At 44.9% G+C, this 12,383-nt stretch overlaps 1 protein-coding gene across 1 annotated transcript; it reads right to left on the reverse strand.

The window, feature by feature from the left end:
- Window positions 1-2,376: 2,376 nt before the first annotated feature.
- On the reverse strand, window positions 2,377-10,350 carry LOC140411530 (heme-binding protein 2-like). The gene is made up of 4 exons (XM_072500617.1): window positions 10,285-10,350; window positions 9,598-9,727; window positions 4,340-4,514; window positions 2,377-3,438 (listed from the first exon to the last, which is right to left on the reverse strand). The coding sequence occupies exons 1-4, from the start codon at window positions 10,348-10,350 to the stop codon at window positions 3,273-3,275; spliced, it is 537 nt and encodes a 178-aa protein (XP_072356718.1). The 3' UTR covers window positions 2,377-3,272.
- Window positions 10,351-12,383: the final 2,033 nt, after the last annotated feature.

Here is a 12,383-nt window from a genome sequence, read left to right on the forward strand (position 1 = left end):
GACGGGAAATGATAGGCCGGTTAGCCTGACTTCGGCCATTGGTAAGATTTTAGAGTCTGTTATTAAAGATGAGATTGCGGAGTACTTGGAAGTGCATGGTAAAATAGGACTGAGTCAGCACGGCTTCGTCAAGGGGAGGTCATGTCTGACGAATCTGTTAGAGTTCTTTGAGGAAGTAACAAGCAAGTTAGACAAAGGAGAACCAGTGGACGTGATGTATTTAGATTTCCAGAAGGCCTTTGACAAGGTGCCGCATAGGAGACTGTTAAATAAGTTAAGAGCCCGTGGTGTTCAGGGTAAGATCCTGGCATGGACAGAGGATTGGCTGACTGGCAGAAGGCAGAGAGTGGGGCTAAAGGGGTCTTTTTCAGGATGGCAGCCGGTGACTAGTGGTGTGCCTCAGGGGTCTGTGCTGGGACCACAACTTTTCACAATATGCATTAATGATCTGGAAGAATCTGTTGCTACGTTTGCAGATGATACAAAGATCTGTCGAGGGACAGGTAGTATTGAGGAAGCAGGCGGGCTGCAGAAGGACTTGGACGAGCTTGGAGAGCGGGCAATGAAGTGGCAGATGGAATACAATGTGGAAAAGTGTGAGGTTATGCACTTTGGAAGGAGGAATTTAGGCAGAGACTATTTTCTAAATGAGGAGGTGCTCAGGAAATCAGAAGCACAAAGGGACTTGGGAGTCCTTGTTCACGATTCTCTTAAGGTTAACGTGCAGGTTCAGTCGGCAGGTAGGAAGGCAAATGCAATGTTAGCTTTCATGTCAAGAGGGCTAGAATACAAGACCAGGGATGTACTTCTGAGGCTGTATAAGGCTCTGGTCAGACCCCATTTGGAGTATTGTGAGCAGTTTTGGGCCCCGTATCTAAGGAAGGATGTGCTGGCCTTGGAAAGGGTCCAGAGGAGGTCCACAAGAATGATACCTGGAATGAAGAACTTGTCATATGAGGAACGGTTGAGGACTCTGGGTCTGTGCTTGTTGGAATTTAGAAGGATGAGGGGGGATTTTATTGAAACTTACAGGACACTGCGAGGCCTGGATAGAGTGGATGTGGAGAGAATGTTTCCACTCTCCAATTGTCACATCTCCCAATAAATTACTCTCTGTCTCTTCATTCTTTAACTTTACACCTCAACATCTTCACAGAATCATTTCACTGAAATGTGGAGAGTTGATCTGGTATGAAATTAGTGATGTGATCATTGACTCAGAGTTGTTTGTGAGGAAGAATCTAACACGAGACCAAATGTGTAAATGCATCACCCTCTTTATTTCACAGTGAGAATCCATTCCCAGCAGTTTGAAAAACAAAAGGCAAACAAAGACTAGAAGACGATGGATTATTTACTGCACCAGACAAACCTGTGAATGGGTCACCTGTTAACGGGAGTCAGATCTGAATCGATCATTTTCTCAGTCACAGATTCAGTCTGTCGATATTCCCAAAGTCAGCTCCCAGTGTGGGTTTGAGGAGATCTGAATGGAAACTTTATTCCACCTTCAGTCTCTGGATTCTAATTTTAAACTGGGATTCTTTCTCCGGTTTAAGGACCAGTTTTCAGCTGCTTCACACCTGGGTCACAAAACTCCCACTTTCACTTTCCTGATCTGGGCCCATCTGTTTCCTGAACTTGGACTGATCTGAGTCAGACCAAACCGGGTTGAGAAACAACCTTTTTAATCATCCCCACCACAATGTCCAGTGTTTGATTCTCAGGACTGGCAGGAAAAGGGAATATTTTACTGCCCACACAGGGTGTTGTCTCCATTAGCAGGTTTCTCCAGTGAGTGACGTGTTCTTCCTACAGTGTCCAGTGTCTATTCCACACAGTCTGTTATATGTTCCATTCCCATTATATTTCAGAGCACAGGACACAGAACTATTCAAACATTGAAGGAAAATCTTCCAGATGATGTGATGAAAATCTCATTATTTTACAAATGGTGAACACACTGTCTCTTTACAGTTTAAACATTCCCTTGTAATTAAATAATTCCATCTGGAACTAACTCCGACTGAGAGAGCCCAGGAACAGTCCCACATCTGATCACTCCATGATTTCACATTTAACAGCTTCAATACTCTGTGCTCTGTCACAAATCCCAACTCTTTTCACATCAACTTGAAACATTCTGGGCAGTATGATGGATAAATATGAATATATTCCATGGCTGTGTGAAGATGGAAAATTATGGAACTATATCTCTCACTAGGACCATCTCAGTCTCAGTCTCACAATTTATTGAAAGCAAGATTACAGAAAAAGCAAATTAGTGCAGTGATTAATCCCCGTTCCCCAGTAGAGGGCCCACCACCCGGTACAATTGAGTTTTGCCCTGTATCCGTGCAGTGTGGAGACGTGTTCAGCAATGAATTTGAGACATTGAAGGGAAACCTAATTATAAATAATATTAACGGGAAATAGAGCAGGCGGGACTCAGAGACAGTCAAATATATCAGGGCTGGAGTCACATGTACGGTTAACGTGTGGGTGGACGATCACGTGTTTGCTCCACATTTGGTTGGTTAAGTGAGTGGTTAAGAACATGGCAGGTAGAATATGATGTGGTGATGTTTGGGCTCCTTAGTTAAGGGTGGATGAACCGAGTTTTGTGGGAGTGCATTCCCTGTTTATCAGACAGATTACACACTCGAGGGACAGTGTGGGAAGGTGGAGTTAAGGTCGAAGATCAGCCATGATCTTCCTGAATGGTGGAGCGGATTGAAGAGTCTCTGTTTTTATTTAATTTTGAGGCAGACAAAACGGTCCAGACCCAGGTGAGAACCAAGATGACCGGACAATGTGGGGAGAAACTGGACATCGAGAAAAGAACATTGTTTAGAATCATTGAGCTAAATAATCAATGGGACAGTGTGTGGAAATGAGGAAGAAATGTTCACTGTTGATATGAATGTCGCTGAATAATTTTGAATCTAGAATAAATGCTGCAGTGTGTGTGTGGGAGTCATAATTACTAACTGCCAGTAGAGGGCAATATTTCTAAACAGGGTCACAGGGATTTGGAGATGGACATTGGTGGAATTGTCCAAAATGCCAATATTGACACATATACGTAACCTGTCTGATGAGCAGACATTGCGTTCCCTCAAAGGTAAATATAACCATCTTGAGGTAAGGAGATTAAAACTATGCCCAGTATTCCAGATTAAACCCAATGGAAAGTTAAACAGTTTTAGAATAGAGTTAAGCACATCTCACTGTTTGATGCCATGAAAGGTACAGAACCTTCCAGAAAACCTTCATTCTCCTGTCTTCATAAAAACTATTTCCATTAACCCTTCTGTGTTCAAATAAGCGATGGCAAAAAATGTGCTATTGAAGGGCTGGTTGTCTTGTTCCAAATCCTTCAGGAATTGAATCACAAGTTCTTCAGTTTGTTGTTCATCAACTTTCTTGTCAAAAACCCTGCAACAGCATTAAGAACAGAGGATTTAATTTTTATCCTCCTGACAAATCCTGTTTGGAAAGTCGGTTGCCAGGACAACAGGGACAGGAGTTGACCATTCAGCCCATTGAGGCGCCTGCACCAGTCAGTTAGTCCACAGCTGGAGTAAGACCATCGAGAAGCTGGCCAAATGGGCAGACAAGTGGCAGATAGAGTTTAACACAGAGAAATGTGAGGTGATGCATTTTACAGAGAGGGTGGAGAGAGTCTATCCAGACTTAATGGCTCAGATCTAAAGAGAGTGCAGTAGCAGAGGGACCTCGGGGTGCCCCCCCAGGATAGATTCTCTGCCATTCCGGTGGGAAAAACGCCAGTGTGAGAAACATTCTTCACAATGTAGTGTGCCAAAGTCCGGATGCCTGGCGCTGCCCACAGAGTTGAGGATGGAGAGCGCCCACAACCCTGGACCCTGGAGCACCACAGCAGTGGGTTGGGGGAGATTGGGACCATGGATCTTCCGTATCATGTGTTCTGGAGGGGGTCCTTCTGCTGGCCTGTTTCTGGGTGACCAATGTTGCTGGAAATCGATCTGCATTTTCAGGAGGTCCACCTTCTTTTGTCAACATGGCTCAGTGTTGTTGGACATCTTTTCAATATGACACCCGGGCAGGAGGGCGGACTACACACCATCCAGGCCTGACCCACTGCTGAAAACAGCGGAAAACACCCAGGTGAATAATTAATGATGGGTGGGAAGATTCGGAGTGTTTTCCGGCAAGAAGCCACAGCAGGAACATTCCACATTCCCACCCACACCACAGCACTTAGTCTCAAAACGGGAGAATCCCGCCCCAGACTGATGTTGATACAAGAGCTGACAGAAAGGAACATCAATCACAATATATCAGTCACTAAACTCACCTGCCATAGTACCAAACAGGAGGTCCAGTTTGTAATGTAACTGCTGGATCTGTTGGTTCCGGTGGATTGATGACTTCGGGAATTATCCAGACAAATACACTGAATCTTTGTTGTATTTTGCCATTTTTCAAGTATCCAACAACTCCCCAAGGTGCAGTGAGAGGAATAACGGTACCTGTAGACAGAGAGACACAGCATTTAACTGGGTGATCAGCACTGTAAATTCTGGAAAAAAAATCTGTAAGATTGCTGGTCATCGACTACAGCTCCGCCTTCAACACCATTATCCCAACAAGACCAATAACCAAACTCTGCAACCTTGGACTTGACCCCTCCCTGTGCAGCTGGATCCTCGACTTCCTCACCAACAGACCGCAATCTGTCAGGATAGGTAACAGCACCTCCTCCACAATAGTCCCCAACACCGGGGCCCCGCAAGGATGTGTGCTCAGTCCTCTACTGTACTCCCTGTACACACACGGCTGTGTGGCAAGATTTAACTCCAACTCAATCTGGAAGTTTGCAGATGATACGACTGTGGTGGGCCGCATCTCAAACAACGACGAATCAGACTCCAGGAGGGAGATAGATCACTTGGTTGCATGGTGTACCGAAAACAACCTCTCTCTAAACGTCGGAAAGACCAAGGAACTGATCATCAACTTCAGGAAGCGCAGCACGGCACACACTCCCGTCTGCATCAATGGCTCCGAAGGGGAGATAATAATAATATTAATAAACGCTTATTGTCACAAGTAGGCTTCAATGAAGATACTGTGAAAACTCATTAGTCGCCACAGTCCGGCACCTGTTCGGGGAGGCCGGTACGGGAATTGAACCCGCGCTGCTGGTCTTGTTCTGCATCACAAGCCAGCTGTTTAGCCCACTGTGCTAAGCCAGCCCCTAAACCAGATGGTCGATAGCTTTAAGTTCCTGGGGGTTTACCATCACCATTACTGGTCCACTCATGTTGATGCAACAGTCAAGAAAGTCCAACAAAGTCTCTACTTCCTACGGAAGGTAAAGAACTTCAGCATGTCTGCATCAACTCTCACAAACTTCTACAGATGTGCGATAGAGAGCATCCTATCTGGCTGCATCACAGCCTGGTATGGCAACTGCTCGGTCCAAGATCGCAAGAAACTGCAGAGTGTGGTGAACTCAGCCCAACGCATCACACCAGCTTGCCACCCTCCCATTGATTCTGTCTACACCTCCCGCTGCCTCAGGAAGGCAGACAGCATTATCAGAGACCCCTCCCACCCAGGCATTGCCTTCTTCCAGACCCTTCCATCAGGCAGAAGATACAGAAGTCTGAAGACTCGAACATCCAGACAGAGGACCAGCTTCTACCCCACAGCTACTAGACTCCTCAACGACTCCCCCTCGGACTGATTTGTTCCCTGTAAGAACACTGTTCATGACGCTCTATGTTGCTCTTGTTTGGCCTTGTTCCGCAATGGAACCAATCGCTTTTTGTTGATCTACCATTTGTTCCCTTGGCCGCAGAAAAATAGTTTTCACTGTACTTAGGTACATGTGACAATAAATATCAATCAACCAATCAATGGATCAATTCTGGATCCATGCTGCCATCCCCTTCCATCACATGAGTTTAAATTTTGCTAACAGTCTATTGTAAAAATGGTAATTTGTCAAACTCGTTTTGAATGTTTACATACATAACATCATTGTACACCCTCAACCACCATAAACCATTAAACATTCACCCTCAACCACCATAAACCATTAAACATCCACCCTCAACCACCATTAACCATCAAACATTCACCCTCAACCACCATTAACCATCAAACATTCACCCTCAACCACCATTAACCATTAAACATTCACCTTCAACCACAATTAACCATTAAACATTCACCCTCAACCACCATTAAACATTCACCCTCAATCACCATTAACCATTAAATATTCACCCTCAACCACCATTAACCATTAAACATTCAGTCTCAACCACCATTAACCATGAAACATTCACCCTCAACCACCATTAAACATTCACCCTCAACCACCATTAACCATTAACTTTCACCCTCAACTGCCATTAATCATTAAACATTCACCCTCACCCACCATTAACCATGAAACACTCACCCTCAACCACCATAAACCATAAAACATTCACCCTCAACCATTGACCATTAAACATTCACCCTCAACCACCATTAACCATGAAACATTCACTCTCAACCATCATAAACCATTAAATATTCACCCTCAACCACCATTAACCATGAAAGATTCACCCTCAACCACCATTAAACATTCACCCTCAACCACCATTAACCATTAACTTTCACCCTCAACTGCCATTAACCATTAAACATTCACCCTCAACCACCATTAACCATGAAACATTCACCCTCAGCCACCATTAACCATTAAACATTCACCCTCAACCACCATTAACCATTAAAAATTCACCCTCAACTACCATTAACCATTAAACATTCACCCTCAACCACCATTAACCATTAAACATTCACCCTCAACCACCATTAAACATTAAACATTCACCCTCAACCACCATTAACCATTAAACATTCACCCTCAACTGCCATTAACCATGAAACATTCACCCTCAACCACCATTAACCATGAAACATTCACCCTCAACCATCATAACCATTAAACATTCACCCTCACCCACCATTAACCATTAGATATTCACCCTCAACCATCATAAACCATTAAACATTCACCCTCAACCACCATTAACCATTAAACATTCACCCTCAACCACCATTAACCATTAAACATTCACCCTCAACAACCATTATCCATTCACCCTCAACCATCATAAACCATTAAACATTCACCCTCAACCACCATTAACCATGAAACATTCACCCTCAACCATCATAAACCATTAAGCATTCACCCTCAACCACCATTAACCATTAAACATTCACCCTCAACCATCATAAACCATTAAACATTCACCCTCAACCACCATTAACCATGAAACATTCACCCTCAACCACCATAAACCATTAAACATTCACCTTCAATCACCATTAACCATTAAACATTCACCCTCAAACACCATTAACCATTAAACATTCACCCTCAAACACCATTAACCATGAAACATTCACCCTCAACCATCATAAACCATGAAACATTCACCCTCAACCACCATTAACCATTAAACATTCACCCTCAACCATCATAAACCATTAAACATTCACCCTCAACCACCATTAACCATGAAACATTCACCCTCAGCCACCATTAACCATTAAACATTCACCCTCAACCATCATTAACCATTAAACATTCACCCCCAACCACCATTAACCATTAAACATTCACCCTCAACCACCATTAACCATTAAACATTCACCCTCAACCGCCATTAACCATTAAACATTCACCCTCAACCACCATTAACCATTAAACATTTACCCTCAATCACCATTAACCGTTAAACATTCATCCTCAACCATCATTAACCATTAAACATTCACCCTCAATCACCATTAACCATTAAACATTCACCCTCAACCACCATTAACCATTAAACATTCACCCTCACCCACCATTAACCATTAAACATTTACCCTCAACCACCATTAACTATTAAACATTCACCCTCAACCACCATTAACCATGAAACATTCACCCATAACCATCATTAACCATTAAACATTCACCCGCAACCATAATAAACCATTAAACATTCACCCTCACCCACCATTAACCGTTAAACATTCACCCTTCACCACCATTAACCATGAAACATTCACCCTCAACCACATTAACCATGAAACATTCACCCTCAACCACCATTAACCATTAAACATTTACCCTCAATCACCATTAACCATTAAACATTCACCCTCAACCATAATAAACCATTAAACATTCACCCTCAACCACCATTAACCATGAAACATTCACCCTCAATCACCATTAACCATTAAACATTCACCCTCACCCACCATTAACCATTAAACATTCACCCCCACCCACCATTAACCATTAAACATTCACCCTCACCCACCATTAACCATTAAATATTCACCCTCAACCACCATTAACCGTTAAACATTCACCCTCAACCACCATTAACCATCAAACATTCACCCCAACCACCATTAACCATTAAACATTTACCCTCAACCACCATTAACCATTAAACATTTACCCTCAATCACCATTAACAATTAAACATTCACCCTCAACCACCATTAACCATTAAACATTTACCCTCAATCACCATTAACCATTAAACATTCACCCTCAACCATAATAAACCATTAAACATTCACCCTCAAACACCATTAACCATTAAACATTCACCCTCAAACACCATTAACCATGAAACATTCACCCTCAATCACCATTAACCATTAAACATTCACCCTCAACCATAATAAACCATTAAACATTCACCCTCAAACACCATTAACCATTAAACATTCACCCTCAACCACCAAAAACCATTAAACATTCACCCTCAACCATAATAAACCATTAAACATTCACCCTCAAACACCATTAACCATTAAACATTCACCCTCAAACACCATTAACCATGAAACATTCACCCTCAATCACCATTAATCATTAAACATTCACCCTCAACCATCATAAACCATTAAACATTCACCCTCAACCACCATTCACCATTAAATAACTGGACGCAGTTAGTTACACAGGATTTCTCTTTAACAAGGTAGAATTTCCTGTCACTGAGTCTCAGACAGGAGCCAGCATTCCCGCAGCATCCACTGAGCTGAGAGAGATGCAGTTTCTCAGCTTCCACAAGGGTTCATGTCGACTCCAATCGCGGGTTCATGCCTGAGAAAGAGCCTTTATTACACTCGGGAAATTCAGCAACCACATCTGGAATCTCGCTCCCAGTGCTTGTGGGAAACCTTCCCGGTTTCTGGGAACATAAAGTTGGCAGGTATCAAAGAAGTAGGGCTCAGGGGATAATGGGATATGGGGGGGAAGGCGGGAACTTGGTGATCAGCCATGATGATAAAGAATGGCGGGGCAGGCTCGAATGGCCTCCTCCTGCTTCTATTTTCTCTGTTTTTTTCTATGTATGTAAGTAGCCCAACTAGCGCCTCATCCCACGAGTCACATGTGACCGAGGAACGCTCTGGGATTGACAATTCTTTGCTCAGTGTGTCAGTCTGTACAGAAAGTTCCAAACGTGACAGGTTAAAGAGTGAGTGGCTGTTTTAGAATCTGTTGTTACTTTGAAGGAACATCTGACATACCTGCAACATTCCCACAACGTGCATAACTGAATAGTTTGTCCAGACCGATCGGCAGCGCACTTTTAATATCCACGGCATCAACGTCAGTTTGAACCCATTGCCGAAATTCTAATTCCGCCTCATCATAATTCTAAAACAAGAAAATAAAATCCATCACCATGTGACACAACTGAACTCGCACCAAAACACATCAGTGTTGAGGGGACTGTCCTCGTTCCCAGGTGTGGGAGCAGTATTCATGTCCTGCATGGACTGACCTGGTAAAAGAGTTTGGAATTTTTGATGGGAGTCTTGGCATCACCACTTCCAGATTGATTTTCCTGACCCCCTCATGCACTCTGTCAGCTTTAGAGTTATCCTGCCCATTGGGCCTCACACCTTCCCCTTGGGCTTTCAATGAAAACAAATATCGAGAATGTTCTGGAAGGCCATCGACACTGAATCATGTCCAGTAATTGTGTTTCCCTTTGGCTGTTTTACCACATTATTGAAACAGAAAGGTTTCAATGGGTTAGAAATTGGTCCTCGTATCCAGGCACTAATCCAGGATGAAAAGAAAACAATGTCATTGGACCGTAAGAAATAGGAGCTGGAATAGGCCCAATAACTCCTCAAGCCTGTTCCACCAATCAACAAGATCATGCCTCACCTTTAACCCCAACTCTACTTGCCCCACGCACTCCCCACCTGTTCCATTGTGTTGTTGTGTTGGAGAAGTTTCCGTAACTCCCAGAGACTGCTGGCTGCAGACATTCTAACTGTATTGGAACACATTTACCGTTTGGAGAACATTCCCCGACACGAGCTTCTTTTCGTGCTGCTTTCTGCGAGACTCTCAGATCACGAGTAGATGTCACTTCCTGCCAGTGACATCACAGGGTTAACCCTTCTCAGGACCTGTCCGAATATACTCCATTATACTACACCCCGAGCAACCTGGAATCCTAAATTGTACCTTGTCACCTTGTCTGTTTCAATGAGATCCTCTCATTCTCCTAAATTCCAGAGAGTTCCCGACAATCTGATTCCTTTCAGTATTGGACATCTCTGTAACCCAGGAATCAACCCAGTGAATCTTCACTGCATCATCTCCAAGGAATGGACATCCTGTTTTGGATCCGGTGTGAAATTCTCCGTTTGGGAGAGTAATGCTGACGCTTCGGACTGAATTGTGAGTGATTTACGTTCCCGTTGGGGGCGCTATTCAGAAAGTGAGTCAGGATACGCTAATGGGTCAGGTCTCTGTCCAGGTGAATCCAGAGCAATTCCCATTCCCGCCCACGTCGGATTCACTGGATCCGGAATTGGCGCTGGAGAGCTTGACGAGCTGGAGTCGCTGATAAACGACCCACTCCCCGCGCACTCTCATTCCAACCAAGATGGCGGCTCCATGAAGATCAGCACCACCCTTCACAGCTGCGGAGCTTGATCGAATGTTGGATGTTATAGAGGAAAGGCGGGACACCCTCTTCCCCAGGGTGTGCAGGAGGCTACTGCCAGCGGTCATTAACCGGGCCGAGGCAGAGGTGGCTGCGGTGGTTACCGCCGTGCGCCTCACCAGGGGGACCAGCACACGGTCATCAACCGGGCCGAGGCAGAGGTTGGACCCGATTAAGGAATCGATTGCGCGGCAGGAACTTTGACTGGATGCTCAGGATCGGGCGATCCAGAAAGTAGAGAAGGCGCTGGCTGAGCAGGAGGAACATCAAACTGCGGTGGAGTTGGAGGTGGAGATGCTGAGAGACCAGCAGGAAAGGCTCCTGGAGAAGGTGGAGGACCTGGAGAATAGGTCCCGCCGGCAGAAGCTGAGAATCGTTGGTCTCCCTCGCGGACGCAGGGGCATACATAGCGGGCATGTTCGAGAGGCTGCTGGGGGATGGGACGTTCGCCCGACCCTTGGAGGTGGACACAGAGCGCTCGCGAGGAAGTCGCATGTGGGAGACCCCCCCCCCCCCCCCCCCCCGCGAGGGCAATGGTGGTGAGATTCCACAGGTACCTGGACAAGGAGCGTATTTTACGGTGGGTCAGGCAGACACGGAGCTGTAAATGGGGGAGTAGCATTCTGCGGATCTATCAGGATCTGAGCACGGACGTGGCCAGGAGAAGAGCGGGATTCAACGAGATAAAGTCGACCCTTTTCAAGAGGAAGGTGAAGTTTGGGCTGCTGTACGCGGCCCGTCTTTGGGGTCACTTCTGAGGAGCAACATTTCTACTTTGAGTCGCCCAAGGAAGCGATGGACTTCGCTACAAGGAAAAGGCTGGGAGCGGACTGAAGTCTTTGAACTTTGCTGCAGCGCTCATGTTAAAAACGTTTTTGTTTTGGGACGTTATCTGTAAAGCCTTCTGTATTCTAAACCAGGGGCTGGTTTAGCACAGGGCTAAATAGCTGGCTTTTAAAGCAGACCAAGGCAGGCCAGCAGCACGGTTCAATTCCTGTACCAGCCTCCCCGAACAGGCGCCGGAATGTGGCGACTAGGGGCTTTTCACAGTAACTTCATTTGAAGCCTACTTGTGACAATAAGCGATTTTCATTTTTTATTTCGTATTGATTTGGGGCCTGCTGCAGAGCTGGGTGAGTTAAAGTTTGCATTTGCACTGATGGGGGATGGAGGTGTGAATATTAGATGTTGAATCTTCTTTTTGATTTTATTTGTGTTTCTTTCGGGCAATTGGGTTGGGATTGTTTTTCTTTTGCATATGTGTGTCCGAGCGGGGGGGGGAGGGAACAATAGGTGGGAAAATGTTTGGCGCCATGGGCGGGAGCCACCAAGCTAGCTGGGAGGGCT

Source organism: Scyliorhinus torazame, chromosome 4, assembly GCF_047496885.1.
Source record: "Scyliorhinus torazame isolate Kashiwa2021f chromosome 4, sScyTor2.1, whole genome shotgun sequence".
Classification (NCBI taxonomy): Eukaryota; Metazoa; Chordata; class Chondrichthyes; order Carcharhiniformes; family Scyliorhinidae; genus Scyliorhinus; species Scyliorhinus torazame.